Below are 18383 nucleotides of genomic sequence, written 5' to 3'. Positions count from 1 at the left end.
AAGTAGCTTTAAAGCTACATTCTGCATCAATTGCAGTCGCCTGAGCTCTCTCTGACCAATGCCCTTAAAAAGAACATTACAATAATCCAGCCGTTGCATAACTAAGGCATGAATTACAACACTTAAAGCATTTTGCTCAAATAAATGCTGTACAGAGTGTATATGATGTAACCTAAATAAAACCATGCCTTAACCACCACAGAAATATGAGCCTTAAAAGAGAGCGCAGAATTCAGCAGCACATCCAAGACTCTAACTGTATCACTAGGCTGTAAGGACGGATCACCAAAATCCAAAGTGACTGATGGAAATGTTGAGTAAGATTTATGAAATATTTGGATTTTTTTTTGTAGATTAAGAACTAGTTTTTTTTTTTGTTTTTTTGTTTTTTTATAAGCCAGGACAGTCTGTTTAAGCCTACATACAACATCCACTATGGAGGAATCATCAAGAGTATCCAAAGGCACAAGAATCTGTACATCATCAGCATACAAGTATGGTATAAATCCCAGTTCTTGTATCAGAAAGGCCAAAGGTGCCAAAAAAAGAAAAGTTAAATAAAACAGGTGCAAGGAGAGAACCTTGAGGTACCCCACATGGCAACTTAAAAGGAGCAGACAGTTCATCTTGGCAAAGAACCTGATAAACTGGTCTGGAAGATATGAATGAAACCATTGTAAAGCCAAGCTAGATATTCCTATTTCTGCCAAACGAGATAGAAGCAATGAATAGTCTACCATATCAAACACCACAGTGGAGGAGTGGCCTAGTGGTTAGGGTGGTGGACTCTTGTCCTGAGGAACTGAGTTTGATTCCCACTTCAAGCACAGCTCCTTGTGACTCTGGGCAAGTCACTTAACCCTCCATTGCCCCAGGTACAAAATAAGTACCTGTATATGTAAGCTGCATTGAACCTGCCATGAGTGGGAAAGCGTGGGGTACAAATGTAACTAAAATCAAGGGAAAGAAAAATAATTTAATATTGGCTAACGTTATCTGAGAGCATGCAGAGCAGTTTCAGAATTATGATGGGGATGAAAACCCATCTGATTTTACTGCCTTTTTGAAAGAATTCACTCAAGGTGGTGAGCAGTAATACATCATGCATCTCCAAAAATTGGTTTAAATAAGTCACTGCTACTTGTTCTGTAAGAAAGCAGAAATTTGATGAGTCTGAATAATGCCCTGCACATAGAAGCTTGTTTAACATTCAAGCTCTGTAGCCTAGTATTTAGTGCTATTCACGGTACAGCCTAGAGGCTGACCAAATTTTGGTTTTGGTTTCAGATTTGGCACCGAACCTGGCCCAACATTCAGGTTCAGGTTTTGGCTAAAACTGCCAGTGTATTTTTGGCTGAAACCAAAATGCTCTTCCCTTGAAAACACTCTCAGCCCCCCCCCCCCCCCCCCCCCCCCCCCCCCCCCCCCCAGCAGAAGATGGGTCTGCTGGTGGCAGCTCCCCCTCCTGAGCCTCCCTCCCGATGGTAGTTCTCCCCTCCAGACCCCCCCCCCCCACACACACACACTTTGTGTTAGCTCCCTCCAAAGACCCACAGCCTCCTCCTAGGCCTAACTTTTCATTGGTGGGTAGTGGGCGCAAGAGTGGCCCCACTCACTCCTTCCCCTGTGCATGCCTAGCACAGAAAATAACTTCCATTGGGGGAAGCTGCCACCAAGGCTGAGGAGGAGGGCAATTTTGGTCTTGGATTCATTTTCAGCAGAAACCAAAGATCCTGATTTTGGTCATAAGTACATAAGTAATGCCACACTGGGAAAAGACCAAATTGCTAAATATAAAAGGGATGAACAAGGTTACACCAGGGGATGTGTTTTGCCTTGGATGGATCATAGATCATGATGAAATAAGAAAACGAAAAAGGTTAATTTTATACATTTTTCTAGTGATTCATCGGAAGATGAGACTAATCAAGGATTTGTGCACAGTTCAAAGTATATAGTAGTTAGTAGTGTTAACATGTTGGGACATTTTTTATCCATAACCAATACAGAATAAAATGTAACAGTTGGAAGTCAACAGCAAAGTGTCAGACCAAAGAGACAGAACAGGAAACGCAATGTACAGTATTTGATTTGTCTTCTACACATTCGAGTATTCATCAACAGCAAGTTTTGCCATTTGGTTTGTCTTTTGTACCCACTCAATATTATGATGCATTTTCCATCTGTATGTTCTTATATCGATTTTTTTTAGAAAATTAAGATTGAGACTATTTTTTGGAGAAAATGATCAGAATATCCATCAGCAATTAGTCATTTCTACAGATGTATCATTTGCCATCCACATGGACCCCTCCGGGCCCTAATGATGAAGGGCTTCTTTTACAAAGCCGCACTACTGACAAATGAGAGGAAGCCCATTGAATTCCTACAGGCTTCCTCTTATTTGCTGCATGGGAATCACTAGCGCTGCTTTGTAAAAGAAGCCCGAATTGTTGTCCACTTTCCAACAATGGGTTATAAAAGATGTAGAAAGATTAGAATAACAATTACCTAAAATCTATGGTAATTTAACTCGAGAACAATTAAGAGCCTTGAAACCATTTGAAATGGACAACACTATTGTGATCATTATGGCCGATAAGGGTGGAGGGGTAGTGGTACAAGATAGAGTTGATTATGAGGAGGAGGCATATAGACAATTGATGGATTCGTCATTTTATAGGTTATTGGATACTGATCCGACTGTGGAAAATCAGCATCAAATCATGAACTTACTATCCATGGCAAATTATGCAGGAATTATTTCCAGCAAACAATTTAAATATCTATATAGACAGTTTCCAATTATACTGATTATTTGTTTTGTACCAAGAATACATACATCTACCTAAAAACCACCAGGCAGACCAATTGTATTAGACAGGGGCTCTTTGTAATAGCCTCTGTCACAGTATGTAGATTTTCACTTACATAAGTACATAAGTAATGCCACACTGGGAAAAGACCAAGGGTCCATCGAGCCCAGCATCCTGTCCACGACAGCGGCCAATCCAGGCCAAGGGCACCTGGTGAGCTTCCCAAACGTATAAACATTCTATACATGTTATTCCTGGAATTCCAGAGTTTAATTATGCGTTGGGTGAAGAAAAATTTTCTCCGATTTGTTTTAAATTTACTACACTGTAGTTTCATCGCATGCCCCCTAGTCCTAGTATTTTTGGAAAGCGTGAACAGACGCTTCACATCCACCTGTTCCACTCCACTCAATATTTTATATACCTCTATCATGTCTCCTCTCAGCCGTCTCTTCTCCAAGCTGAAAAGCCCTAGCCTCCTTAGTTTTTCTTCATAAGGAAGTCGTCCCATCCCCGCTATCATTTTAGTCGCCCTTTGCTGCACCTTTTCCAATTCTACTATATCTTTCTTGAGATGCATCGACCAGAATTGAACACAGTACTCAAGGTGCGGTCGCACCATGGAGTGATACAACGGCATTATAACATCCTCACACCTGTTTTCCATACCTTTCCTAATAATACCCAACATTCTATTCGCTTTCCTAGCCACAGCAGCACACTGAGCAGAAGGTTTCAGTGTATTATCGACCGGACACCCAGATCCCTTTCTTGGTCCCTAACTCCTAACGTGGAACCTTGCATGACGTAGCTATAATTCGGGTTCTTTTTTCCCACATGCATCACCTTGCAGTTGCTCACATTAAACATCATCTGCCATTTAGCCGCCCAGTCTCGTAAGGTCCTTCTGTAATTTTTCACAATCCTGACGCGATCGAGTATAGCCTCTCTACTCTTTTTTTAATCTATGATATGCTTTTTATCCAAGCAAAGATCCTTACGTTCAAAAGGTCTGCTAACTCTTTCATTCCCCACTGTGGCATAATTGATATAAACGATTTCATAATTTCTTATTTTCCTACCAGGCAGCTTTAATTTGAATACTCTGCCAATAGTTATCAAACTGAAGACAAACTATTTAGGGGTTAGAAGAAAACTAAAGACATACTTTTTAAACAATTTTTTTAAGGACTAATTCTGGAATTTAAATATATTCTCTGTTTTCTTAGTTTTGTAATCCATACTGAACCACTGTGGAATGTAAGGGTAGTATTGTAGTTTATTATCATAATTGAAAAGAACCATGATTGGTTTATTGATAAAACCATTCCAGTAATATAGAAAATAGGGGATTCAAAAAAGTCCCCAAATTCCAGATTCACAAATAGAAATTGTGAACATTTGGGAATCAACAGTGGTCCCGACTGTCATTAGGAATAATATAAAACCTGGACCGTCTAAAAGTGGAACAAATTCAACATCCCAACTACAGACAGTAACACTGCTGGGCAGTGAGCACTTCATACATTACTGTATTAGGTTTACTTTCCACTCATCATAAAGAAAACCGACCAACATTTGCTGTTGGCACACTATAATCATCCCATCGCTAATCGCTCATCATGCAAAGTGTGAAAATATTTCTAGCTCGCGGACACGCTAACTAGAGCTTTCGGCGGAACAGCAATTCTCGACTACAATCCATTGTGCTACCTCCTGCTGCCATTAGATGGCGCAGTACCCCATACAGACTTAAGGCCGCTTTCGAACATCAGAAGAGCTCCGCCCCTCTTCGGGAAACGTGGCTACGCCCAGTCCGACTTCAAGCCCTAGGCTGGAGCAGGGGCTGTCTGCCCACAGTCGGGCAGCTTCCGCTTCCTGACAGGGTGGCATTTAAATCCCACTGCAAAGGATTGCAGGGGTTTTTTCTTTCTCAGTTGGGAGTCGCCTCTCTTGCAAACGAGGACTAAAGCGTTTGATCTGCGGGTTCCAGCCATAGGAGAGGAAGGGCGCTGGAGATTTGTCACTGGTTTTAGGTTGGGTGGCAGATTTATGAACAAAAAAAAAAAAAAGAACAAACACCTGAAGAAGCAGTTTGGACCAAGGAAAATCGGTGCCAATTTAATCTGGCACTGTAGCTTTTGCGTTATGGTACAACGATTTTTGCAGCCTAGTAGGGATTTTTTTTTTTAAGTTCTGGCTTGTCCATGCAAGCTTCTTATCTGACCTCATAGCTTAGCTATCAATTTTTTTACAGCCCTGTAACGTGGAACAAGAGTCTTATTGTTTGCTAGAATATTTTCTGCATGGTAAATAACTGCACACAATAGGTGCATTTTAACCTTCCATAAGCAAAGATCCCAGGGGCGCTTTGCCCTGAGTGAGCCACAAATAAACAATTAATTTAGCAATTGATACGTTTTATAGAGCATTAGGACGCAAATCTTAAATTGGCAAAATGTTTAGTTGGCTAGGCAGTGATGACAGGCGAAGGAAGGACCCTGAGGTGTTTCACACTGTCAGCGACGGGCTCAAGAAGCTTTACAAAACCAAACTGCTGCCCCTGGAAGAACACTATAAATTCCACGAATTTCACTCCCCAGCCTTAGAAGATGCCGATTTTGACAACAAGCCGATGGTCCTTCTGGTTGGGCAGTATTCGACTGGGAAGACCACCTTTATCAGGTACCTTGTTGCTGTTTTCTGAGTACTCCATGTTTAAAACGAGCTAGGTATGCATGAAGCACCGTACCTGTTAGCAGGCCGCCGACGGGGCTCCAGCCCTAGCCTTTCCCAGGGAGCAGTCACCCACGATTGTATCCCCATTTTATGCAAAAATGAGACAGTGACCCAGGGCTGCTTTGTCATGAAAACACGAGATGGTAATAAATGCATGTAGAGAAAGAACATTGAGATCGGGGAAACAATGGGGTTTTATTTTGTCTAGTCGACCTTCAGAAATATAGCCTTAGCAATATAAATTGATTTAAAGAGATCTGTCAACCCCTTGTACTGCTTTTCTTCATTCTCTTTCCCTCCTTCCCACACATTCCAGATGGCCGGTTGATGTATTAGTATCTTACTTTTCACTTGCCAATTTTTGTAGTACAAATGCATTTTCAAATTTTTGTTTAATTTGCTTGAGGGTGGTATATGGTGTCTTAGGCTTGGAAAGGGGATGATGAGACCCCTGTCCTCTGAGATCCAAATGTGAGAGTCCTTGAATAAGACTGGAGGGTTATCTGTATGGTGTGGGTGTGTTTGCTTGGAAACTGCCCACACTGTAGACATCTGTGCCAAATTCAGCGTGGCATGCTTCAGTTCCAGATGGGGAAGACGGTTATGTATGAGGCTCTTATTACTTAGTTTCATGTGTTTTTTGTAAAGTTTTGAAACATAGGAATAAAGGTCACGGCTATGGAGCTGAAAGTTATTTGTGACTTTAATGCATTCACGTCAAATTTTCTGCATGTCCAACTGGTTTTTTTTGTCACTTTTAATTCAGATCAGTGAATTACTGTATATAAAGTATGTATATAAAGTATCTGTTTCACTACTTGGGATATGGGGCTAGGGTGAGGTCTACCTTATGACATCCCACAGATTTTACCCTCTTATCTACATATCTGTACCATTCCTAATGGTTAATCCAGCCCTCTGAATAAGGAGATGGAGTCTGTTCAGTAGGAGGAGGAGTGGCCTAGTGATTAGAGCACAGGTCTTGACATCCAGAGGTGGCGGTTCAAATCCCACTGCTGCGCCTTGTGATCTTGGGCAAATCACTTAGATTGTGGGCCCTCCGGGGACAGGGAAATACCCAGTGTACCTGAATGTAACTCACCTTGAGCTAGTACTGAAAAAGGTGTGAGCAAAATCCAAATAATAATAATATATTTCTGTATTCTACTTTTGTATCCATAAACAAGGACCAGGTGCTTGAACACAGATCGTGTACACAGTATACATAAGGCTGCTAGCTACTTCCACATTTTCAGAATAGGTCAATGCAGTCATGGTTTTCCTTCACAACCTGCTGGGCTTATGGTTCAGGTGTGGCTTTTGATTTCCGTAAAAAATTCTAGACTACAAATCCATGCAGGAGATGGGGAAAACCAGGACTGGATCAGCCTGTTCTGAAAATGTGGAGCCTGTTGGTAACCCGAGTTGTTCCAGAGAGGAAATATTACTTTAAATTATCTCTCTCTGGTGATGGTTTTACATTTAGCAGATCATGAGTCAGCAGATAACCATCCATGAGATTAAATTGAACACATCCTGAACTGTACTTCTGACAGGGAACCCTGTTAGTTGTGGACTCCACTGGAATAACAGCTTCTCTGACTGGCTCTGTTACTTCCAGCTGTCCTGTGGCTATTGTCAGAGCTGGTGCGAGGGTGGTGGATGGCCTAGGCCAGTGCTTCTCAATCTTCTCCTGGAGGCACACTTTGCCAGTCAGGTTTTCAGGATTACCATAGTGAATATGCATAATACAAATACAAATTAAATCAAAACATGCCCAGAGCCTTCAATGCTAATAATAATGTAACATCTATGATAACCCAACCCTGATACAGCTTCTGCGAAACATGCTGCATGTCGACCAGAGGTCCTGATGGTTACTGTTAAGTGCTAAAAGCTAAGTTCTAAATAATACAATTATTTTACATGAGTAAATACTTAATTTAAGAATGAATAAAGAATATTGAATATGAGAGGACCCATGAAGAACCAGTGGCCTGTCAAGAGTTCAGAGCAATTGGGTCTCCTGACAAATAAATTGCCGCTGCATTCATTGTGCTGCTGAGGTCCTTTAATCAAATTAAATTTAACTAAATACTAATAAGTAAACCAAATATTAATGAATGAAGAAAAAATTAAGAAAAGACTGGTTGTACATATGCAGTGATTTTGAAATGATATAAGGGAAGATGTTACATTATTAATACAAATGCAAGTCATTCATTTGTATATGATGGGTCTCTGCTTTATGCAAATTTTCATGCATATTCATTGTGGTAATCCTGAAAACCTGACTAGCAAGGTGTGTCTCCAGGTGAGGGTTGAGAAGAACTGCCCTAGGCAAACCTTCAGCCTTATACCCTCCCCCCCCCCCAATTAAATTTCAGGCCCCTAGCCTGTACACTAGAGAATGACATGAGGACAAAGTTATCCCTGCCCCTGCTCCGCACCATCCCCACGGGATCCGTCATCTGCACACGCCTCAAAATGCTTATGATTTTATATTTAAATCTTTTTATTAATGTGTAAAAAGGAACAATTATGCTGTGCAACTGTTTATAAATCACAAATAGAAAACAAGAATAACAAACAACTATAATCCCCCCCCCCCCATCACCCTCTACCCTTCGAAACCCAACAATAGCTGACTTTTACTACCCCAAGAAACTCTAATCCACCCTATGAAAATGCCCAGGGGTACTACATACAACATGCTCTGCATGCCCCAGCAGGTGAGAAATATGCCCTATGAAGCACTGTTATGATTTTTTAAATATGTGGATGAATAATAAGTCATCAACAATCTCGGCATTCAGTCTAGCACTCCTGTCTTCCACACACAGCTGACAGTTGTCCAGGAGTGCATGGTTCAGTGTGGAATATCCTCGAAGGATACTATTGAGACAGGACTTTTAAGAAATCCCAATAGAGAGGTTTCAATAATGGTGAAAGAAAGCCAAGGGTGTTTAATGGCAGAACAGAATAAAGGAGGCAAATTATCCCCATCAACTTCAAAGCAGCTTGTAGATGCAAGGAAAAAACACAATTTGAAGTGTCTATATAGATTTGTTAGGAACTGGGCAACATTCTGGGGAAGGGGGAACCTTTTCCGAAAGGATGGGTTCCACCTTAACCAGGGTGGGACCAGGCTGCTGACATCGATTGGCATTTTAAAAGGAGATAGAGCAGCTTTTAAACTAGAACCTGGGGGAAGGCCGATAGTCGCTCAAAAGCGCATGAGTCAGAATAAGGTATCTTTCAAAGAGATCACCAAAACAGGGAAGATAGGGTATCCTGATAGTGAGGTGCAAAAGAGACCATAGTAGATCAGGTATCCTTAAATACAAATCAGACAAAAGATTGCAAATTAATACTGTCAAGTACTGAGCATGATGTAAATAAGAACAACAAACATAGTTTGAAATGTCTATATGCGAATGCCAGAAGCCTAAGAAATAAGATGGGAGAGTTAGAATATATTGCACTAAATGAAAAATTAGATATAATGGGCATCTCTGAGACCTGGTGGGAGGAGGATAACCAGTCAGACACTGTCATACTGGGGTACAAATTATATTGTAGTGATAGGGTGGATCGAATTGGTGGAAGGGTAGTATTGTATTTTAAGGAGGGCCTTGAATCAAACAGATTGAACATTCTGCAGGAAACAAAACACATCTTGGAATCCCTATGGATTGAAATTCCATGTGTAAATGGGGAAAAAGATAGAGTGATAGGAGTGTACTACCGTCCACCTGGCCAGGATGAACAGATGGATGTAGAAATGTTATCGGAAATTAGGGAGGCTAACAAACTGGGCAACACGATAATAATAATGGGCGATTTCAATTACCCCAATAGTGACTGGATAAATGTAACATCAGGGCATGTTAGGGAGGTAAAATTCCTTGACGACATCAAGGACTGCTTTATGGAGCAGCTGCTACAGGAGCCGACAAGAGAAGGAAAAATTCTAGGCCTAGTCCTTAGTGGAGCGTATGATCTGGTGTGGGAAATAATGGTGATGGGGCTGCTTGATAACAGTGATCATAATATGATCAGATTTGATATTAGTTTTGGAGTAAGTATACACAGGAAATCCAATATGTTAGTGTTTAACTTTCAAAAAGGAGACTATGATAAAATGAGAAGAACGGTAAAAAAAAAATTTAAGAGGAGCAGCCGTTAGGGTCAAAAATTTACATCAGGTGTGGATTCTGTTCAAAAATACCATCCTGGAAGCCCAGACCAAATATATTCCATGCATTAAAAAAGGAGGCAGGAAGACCAGACGACAGCCAGCATGGTTAAAAAATGAGGTAAAGGAAGCTGTTAGAGCTAAAAGAAAATCCTTCAGAAAATGGAAGAAGGAACCGACTGAAAATAACAAGAAACAGCATAAGGAATGTCAATTCAAATGCAAAGCGCTGCTAAGGAAGGCAAAGAGGGACTTTGAAAAAAAGTTCGCTTTGGACGCAAAAATGCATAGTACAAATTTTTTTAGGTATATTAAAAGCAAGAAGCTGGCAAAAAAATTGGTTGGACCACTAGATGACCCGGGGGTAAAAGGGGCACAGCACTCAGGGAAGACAAAGCCATAGCGGAGAGATTAAATTAATTCTTGGCTTCTGTCTTCAAAGCTGATGAGTCGGAGAAACTGAATTAAATCTCTATAAACATAGAGGATGTAATGGGGCAATTTTACAAATTGAAGAGTAGCAAATTTCCTGGACCGGATGGAATTAAAAAATGAACTTGCGGAACTATTGTTAGTAATATATAATTTATCTTTAAAATTAAACATGGTACCTGAAGATTGGAGGGTGGCCAACGTAACTCCGATATTTAAAAAAGGTTCCAGAGGGGATCAGGGAAATTATAGACCAGTGAGCCTGACGTCAGTGCTGGGCAAAATGGTAGAGACTATTATAAAGAACAAAATTACAGAGCATATTCAAAAGCATGGATTAATGAGATAAAGCCAACATGGATTTAGTGAAGGGAAACCTTGCCTCACCAATTACATTTCTTTGAAGGGGTGAACAAACATGTGGATAAAGGTGAGCCAGTTGATATTGGGCAACACGATAATTTGTCCCCAATCCTGTGGGCTCTGTCTCCATCCCCACCCCATGAGCTTGTACCTGTCCTGTCCTGTCCCTGTGAGCTCTGTCCCCATCCCCGTGTCATTCTCTACTATTACTACTATTTAACATTTCTAAAGCGCTACTAGGGTTACGCAGCACTGTAATTAAACTCAACAGTTGCAATCGTCACGCAAGTATCCTATAAAAATGCAGGTTACAGTATATGCTGATGGTTCTTTGAGTTTATGGCTGTCAGGATTTGTTCTGTGTTGGCTTCAGCTGCTCTTTGCTGCTTCTGGGAAGCTGTTGCCTTAGGCAACTGCCTATCTTGACAGCCCTGGATATTGCTGCAACTGCTGTTGCCTTAAGTTTCTCCCTGCTCTATTTCCTCTGTGGGAATTAGTACCTCAATAACTTAGCCTCCTGCCATCCCTGCTCTCAGACCCCAAATCTGGAGCTTCCTGCTTCCAGTATAAATTTCATGCAGGTAGCTATAGGCAGGATTCTTTCACAGAACTGGTACTGATGGGACTTTGATGTGGGTTAGTCGCACATGCCTTGTCTCTTGATACAGTAGGACAGTGAAAGGATATTAGGCGCCGGGCCCTAGGTAAACTTCAGCCTTGCACACATCCCCTCCCTCCACAAAAAATATTTTAATGCCCTTAGGCCCCCCCCCCCCCTCCCTGAGATTGTGATACTTCAAATCAACAATCATGATCAGGGCCACTGAGAGACTGAGCCGGGCCAGGGGCAAGGCTGCTCCCGGGGCCGCTGTTGCCTCCCTTTCCTGCTCTCAGGCCGCCGGCGCTGCAGTCCCCAGTCTCCACCCACTCACCCCCAGCCCTGTCGACATCCCCCCTCCGTCCGCCACGGGCCCCCTGCTTTCAAATCGGCAGCACCTCACCTCCGTGTGAAAGTGGTAGATCGCCTCCCTTTGGGCCCTCCCTCAGTGCCCCGCTCTCATGGAAACAGGAAGTTACATCAGACGAGGGTGGACACAGTGAGGGAAGGCCCGAAGGTAGGCGATCTGCCGCTTTCACACGGAGGTGAGGCACTGCCGATTTGAATGCAGGGGGCCCGGTGGTGGACGGAAGGAGGCTGTCGACGGAGCCGAGGGCAGGCAGGTGAGACAGGGGACTGCAGCGCCAGCGGCCTGGGAGCAGGAGAAGGAGAGAGACCCCGGTCCCAGGGAATTTTGTTCCCCCTGCTCCCCCCTCTCGGCAGCGCTGATCATGATTACCCCAATATCACTCATTCCAGAACAATTTTGTCACTTTGAAGTGCCTCATTTACTGATTAAATTACATTGGCTTCCTATCAAAGCGGGAATCGCTTTCAAATCATGTGCCTTCATCTTTCAGATCTTGAATGGGACAGCCCCAGATTATATGCAACCATTAAAAAATCTACCCCTGAACAATGCTAATTACAAAGCAAGAGACTACATAAGACTACATTTCCCAAGTTGTAAAGATGTGATCTATAAATCAGTTTATTCTGCTGACTTCACATACTTAGGGACCAAATGGTAGAACACTCTGCCTTAGAACATAAGAGTAGCTATAATGGGTCAGACCAATGGTCCATTAGCCCAGCATCCTGTTTTCCGAACAGTGGCCAAGCCAGGTCACAAGTACCTCGCAGAAACCCAAATCATGGCAACACTCTATACTACAAATCCCAGGGCAAGCAGTTGCTTCCCATATCTGCTTCAATAGTAGACTGTGGACTTTTCCTCCAGGAATTTGTCCAAACCTTTTTTTTAAACCCAAACATGCTAATCGCTGTTACCACATCCTCCAGCAAAGCGTTCCAGAGCTTAACTATTTGTTGAGTGAAAAAATATTTCCTCCTGTTTGTTTTAAAAGCACTTCCATGTAACTTCTTCGAGTGTCCCCTAGTCTTTGTACTTTTGGAACGAGTAAAAAAATTGATTTACTTCTACTAAGCCACTCAGGATTTTGTAGACCTCAATCATATCTCCCCTCATCTGTCTCTTTTCGAAGCAGAAGAGCCCTAACCTCTTTAGCCTTTCCTCATACGAGAGGAGTTTCATCCCCTTTAATATTTTGGTCGCTCTTCTTTGAACCTTTTCTAATTCCAAGATAAGAACCACAGAAGAATACACCAGATTCCGAAAGATCCTAAAATCACTACTTTTTAAGCAGTTTCTCACAAAGAATAATCCACTTAATGTTTTATCGTCTAAGCAGTGTTAAACAATCCTGACCTTCCTTCCTGATATATGTATATCCTCCTCTTGATATGTACTCAAATGTTGATTTTATATACATTTACCACATTACATTTTTAAAATTCCTAACCAGGTACTCTCTCCTATTTCAAATATCACAGAGCATCTCGTTCCCTCTTACTTTTCCAATTACATAACATGCCTGGATTGCTGTAACTTTTCTTATGCTATTATCATTTATTGTATATTGTAAGCCACATTGAACTCAAGTTTGATTGGGATAATGTGGGATATAAATGTCAAATAAATTGCCATCGTATCTGGGTTTAAAAAAGGTTTGGACAAATTCCTGGAAGAAAAGTCCATAGTCTGCTATTGAGACAGACATGGGAAGCAACTGCTTGCCCTGGGATTTGTAGTATGGGAGTGTTGCCACGATTTGGGGTTCTGCCAGGTACTTGTGACCTGGCTTGGCCACTGTTTGGAAAACAGGATACTGGGCTAGGTGGAACATTGGTCTGACCCAGGGTGGCTACTCTTGTGTTCTTATATGTGTGTGTGTGTATATGTATATATATATATATATATATATATATATATATATATATATATATATATATATATATATATATATAATGGGGTGACTTCTATAAATGGTGTTCAAAAATACTAGTACTTATTTATATAGCACTACCAGACATACGCAGTGCTGTGTACACATTATATGTGGGTACTTTTTCTGTCCCTAGAGGGCTCACAATCTAAGTTTTTGTACCCGGGGCAATGGAAGGTTAAGTGAGTCGCCTAAGGTCACAAGGAGCTGCAGTGGGAATCAAATCTAGATCGCCAGGATCAAAGCCCACTGCATTAACCATTAGGCTTCTCCTCCACTCCAGCGCTGGGAAAAATTTGGCTCTAGATGCTTTTATAAAGGTTGTGTGGCCTTTACAGAATAGTACTTAATGCCGGTTTCTGTGCCCAACTCTGGACGCCAGACTTAAATCTGCTGAAACCTGGTGCCCAATGACCCATTCTGTAATACTGTGCGTAACATTTTGGAATGCCCATGCCTCTTCCATGGCCACTCCCCCTTTTGGGTTGTGCACTATGGGATTTAGGTGCCCAGTGTTATAGCACACAGCCAGATGTGTGTGTGCAAAATCTAATTGGTGCCAATTAACGTCAATTGGTTGTTAGCGGCCAATTATTGCTTGTTAAGGGCTCGTTGGCCAGTGGAGTTGCGCGCACACACATAATGACCTACCAAGGTTGGGGCAGTGGGGGCGGTCTGCCCCTGGTGTATGCTGCAAGGGGTTGCAGGAAGCAGCCACGTGGCTGTCAGCTCTGCCAGTTCCCTGCTCCCTCTGATGTTACTTCCTGTTCTGGGGCAGAGAACTGGCAGAGCTGACAGCCACGCAAATTGTCCCTGCAGCCCCAGGAGATAAGAGCGATGCAGTGGGGGGGGATGTCATGATTCACGGGGGAGGGTGATGCTCCGGGGGTGGGGGCGCAGCAGCAATCCGTCCCGGGTGGCAGCCAACCTAGGAACACCACTGCACACATTTCTGAGAAGTGTGCCCATATCTAGAATCCTAGGGAATGAAGGTACTTTCCAGAAGCTACTTCTACAGGTCAGTGGGCTATTGAAGTATGTGTTAATGGCTCTTTGAGTTTGTCTAGCTGTCGGGATCTATTGGTTTGCTTTGGCTGTAGCCGCTCTCCTGAAACTGCTGCTGTGGATGACTGCCTAGCTTGCTTAATGGTTAACTCTCAAATCCTGTGGTGATCCTCCTCTAAAAGCAGCATGGGGTGGGGGGGGGTCCTTTGTACCTTACTTGGAAGCAAAGGAGAAAGGGACTTCTGAGGTAAATGGGGATGGGCATGAGAGAGGGGGAGTACCGGACCTGGGGATGGAGGGGAGAGAGATGTCAGATGTGGGCAGGAGGTACTGGGTGACCCAGGGTGGACTGACCATTTTGGAAAGATCTGCATCTTTTTTGCTTTCCAAATCCTGCTGAGGCTGTAGGGCAGTGTCTCTCAACCTTTTTTTATTTAGTCAGGACACTGGGCAGACAATGCTCCTATTGTGACACACCTGGATAGATGACCCTCACAGACCTTTGATCTGACACAGTATAGGTTTTTTTTTTAGTTAAATGTAAACATGCTCTGCCATCTACAAACATCCAGCCTCCTCCCCCTCAACAGGTACAGATCAGAGGTAGGAGGACATTTCCCCATGGAAATCACCATTCAAAAAAAAAATATTATGATTCTCATGTCATCTGAGCAATAACATAAATCTTTCCACTACCAGGCACATTGGGAAATAATACAAACCTAAAAAAAAAAAAATCTTAACTCAACATACATGTAGCAAACATGTCATACAACAGTAGCAGTAATCTTATGATTCAAACAGCAAGAACCCTACCTATGAATAGGCAGCACTACAAATATTGCACTGTGTCCTAAAATACTAGTAAACTTACTACAGGTAAAACAGGCCATTCCCAATTCCAAAATGGTGGCTGCGACCTCCTGCGGCCACCGTTTTTCTCAGTGCAGTGGATGGGAAGCAGGAGCAATTCAGGATGTTCCTGCCCTGAAGACACCAATAGACTACCAGGGCCTTTTCAAGGTGGGGGGGGTGGGGAGAAAGGCGAGAAGGCGGAGTGATGGGTGGTCCAGGGTTAGAGAACATGTTTTCTGTCAAGGGGGGGGAGGCTGGCCTGCAGCAATGGCGGGCAAGGATACAGTTTCGGTTAGGGTTCTGAACCACAGAGGAGTGTGGGATGCATCAACGGGAAGGCTCTGGAGCTGGCTGCAGGAGGAGTTTGTGCATTGCTGTTGTTGACTGAGGGACTGGCAAGTTTATAGCCTGGAGGGAGGGTTCAGAGAGGGGGAGTTGCTGCAATGCTGGGGGAGGGAAGTGATTGACATTTGAAGACAATCAGAAGCATGTTTCTTTCTGATGGGCAGTGTCATGAATAATTTCCCTTTGAAAATCTAGACCACAAAAGTTCACATATATAAACTGTCTGCTTTCAGGGATGCCAAGGGTGGGCCACGCCTAGGGTTAGGGTTGCCATAAGTCCGGTTTTACCTGGACATGTCCTCGTTTTGAGGACACAGCTGGGCAACTGGATGGGTTTTGCCAGCCTGCCCATTTGTCTGGATTTGTGGACGGACGGGCAGGGAGGCAGGCGTCCTATCCTCCCCTCCCCTCCCCTACTTTACCTTAGTGTGGTGCCCTGGTGGTCTAGTGACCTCTTCGGGGTAGGAAAGAGCCCCTTCTTTCCTGTCCAGTGCATCTGAAGACTGTCTTTCTCCCAGAGCCGATTCAAAATGGCTGCCGAGAGTTCGAGTGGTGGCCTTGTGAGACTTCCGCAGAAGTGTTGCAAGGTCAGTGCTTGAACTCTCAGCAGCCATTTTGAATTGGCGCTGGGAGCAAGAGAGGTCTACAGCTGCGCCAGGCAGGAAAGAGGGGGCTCTTTCCTGACCCATAGAGGTCACTAGACCAGCAGGGAACTTCACTAAGGTAAAGGAGGGGAGGAGAGGGGTGGTGAGTGGAGTCATGTAGGTGGAGGGAGGCTGGAAAATTGAGGAGGGGATATATATGGGGGGGGTGAGAGGGAATCTGGCTGTCTTTGGGGGGGTCAAAGTGACGGGGCAGGGGTGCAACAGGGGGCGGGGTGGAGTTGCGGCAGGGGCCGGGGCATGTGTCTTCTTTTTTTTTTTTTCCTTAGGGCAAATATTATAACCCTAACCGTGCCTACCAGTGAGATTTTTCAGACAGTGTCTAGGATATAAGATTTGTGTTGTATTGCTGAATAGTTAGCTGGGTAAATTCTCCAGGCTGAAAACTGATTTTCAAAGGGAAACTATGATGGAGAAATACACATGCAAAATGGCATGAAACGGAGACCATCCAAACAGATACAGGAAGAAACACGGATGGAGAGTCAAAGGTAGAGACAGATCAAGAAGATACAGGGCTGGCCCAGGGCTACACAGGGGTGCATAAATCTCTCCCCGTCTGTTGTCGCCCCTGCTCGGATGTACTGCGGTGAACAGGGCAGCAACATGTTGCATAGGATGCACCTGCCAGGATGGAGAGAGAGAGAGCCACACATGACAGGAGGACAGAGGGGCACACAGGACTTTAATCTGCTCACCTCTCCCTCCTCACTTTGCTTTTGAAAAGCACTTCTCAACTGTTATTTCACCTCTCAGAGCTGATTGGGTCTCAGGAGCTAAGTTAACCAATCGGAAACTGGCAACAGGAAGGCGTGCTCTATTTCTTCTTACTGGTGGGGCCTCATAGATTTTCTCCTTAGTAGACTTGCCTGTAAAGAAAGCAGTGATCAGGATCAAAGTGTAAGAGACCCTTCAAAACAATGTGACAGACTCCTAATGAGTGAGACTTGTCACATTTGCACACTTTGAATTTTGTACCTGTCCTGCTGCAAGTGCAAATTGTGCTAACAAAGGATTTAGAATCCAGTCTCTCTGCCTGATTTGCCACCTCCTGCTCTGTCTCTCTTCCCTGCAGTTAAAATAATCTGTACTGTGAAATATATGTGCATACTTGTAGTCACTGAGTAGAGGGCAAGCTTCAGCCTGTAGAAGTTACCCAGCTAACTGCTTCAGGGAGCAGTTGTTAAGGTGTGGTAAAAATCGAGGTTTTACTGCATTTTATTTTACCATGGGAGTCCACTAACCAGTGGTATCTGAGTATCACAGGTTTGTGACTCTTACAGTATATGAATAACGCACCTTGCAAGCTGCGTTATTCATACTGCCCAGGAGCATCAGGCTGATAAGCCGTGGCCTAATGCTCCCAAGCCACATGTTAAAAGAACTGGGTGTTAAAAGGCTTTTCCCTTTACCTCTCCCACCCCCCCCCCCCCACCCCCCATCCTACGTGTAGAAATCCCTGGTCTCTAGTTCTGGAGCAAGAGCGATTCCAGTTGCTTCTTCCCCTGCTGGCACTGGGTTCAAATTGACACTGATGACCCTTGTGGTAGTCTCATGTTACTACATGTAGGAGACCAACTACCCTGTAGTAGTACAAGACTACCACTAGGGGTCACTGGTACCATTTTGAAGCTAGTGCCAGTTAGGCACAAGAGCAATTGGGGCTGCTGCTGCCCTGGAATCTCGGATTTCTAGAGTTGAGAGTGGGGGCCTTTGGGGTAAAAGGGGTTCTTCATGAGGAGGGGGATTTGTTGATGGAGGGCACTAGGAGGGGGAAGAGGATGGAGTATCCTTTAACACTGGGCCCCTTTAAGATGCAGCTCAGGAGCATCTAGCTGCAGGTTAGCAGCCCGATGCTCCAGGGCAGCAAAAATAATGTAGCTTGTGGTGTTCACTGCCAGCAGCATTATCAGATTTACATAATGAGGTGTTTTGCTTGCATTTGCATGCGTTGATCTCATTATGGATCCTGCAGTAACCTATTAACATATTATGATGGCATAATATGTTATTGCTATTTAATGTGCATTATGACCTTAATGCACTGTAATAATTTAATAACCC

At 43.5% G+C, this 18383-nt stretch overlaps 1 protein-coding gene across 1 annotated transcript in view; it reads left to right on the top strand.

Moving 5' to 3' along the window:
* Positions 1-4627: 4627 nt before the first annotated feature.
* Positions 4628-18383, top strand: part of EHD3 (EH domain containing 3) — a 121792-nt gene continuing 108036 nt past the window's right edge. Inside the window, 1 exon segment of the mRNA XM_030196113.1 lies at positions 4628-5501. Within this exon segment, the coding sequence (XP_030051973.1) occupies positions 5275-5501 (227 nt within the window). The 5' untranslated portion in view covers positions 4628-5274.

The sequence above is a fragment of the Microcaecilia unicolor genome, chromosome 3, assembly GCF_901765095.1.
Source record: "Microcaecilia unicolor chromosome 3, aMicUni1.1, whole genome shotgun sequence".
Taxonomy (NCBI): domain Eukaryota; kingdom Metazoa; phylum Chordata; class Amphibia; order Gymnophiona; family Siphonopidae; genus Microcaecilia; species Microcaecilia unicolor.
The sequence above is the reverse complement of the archived record's forward strand: the minus strand, read 5'-3'. Positions and strand labels throughout refer to the sequence as shown.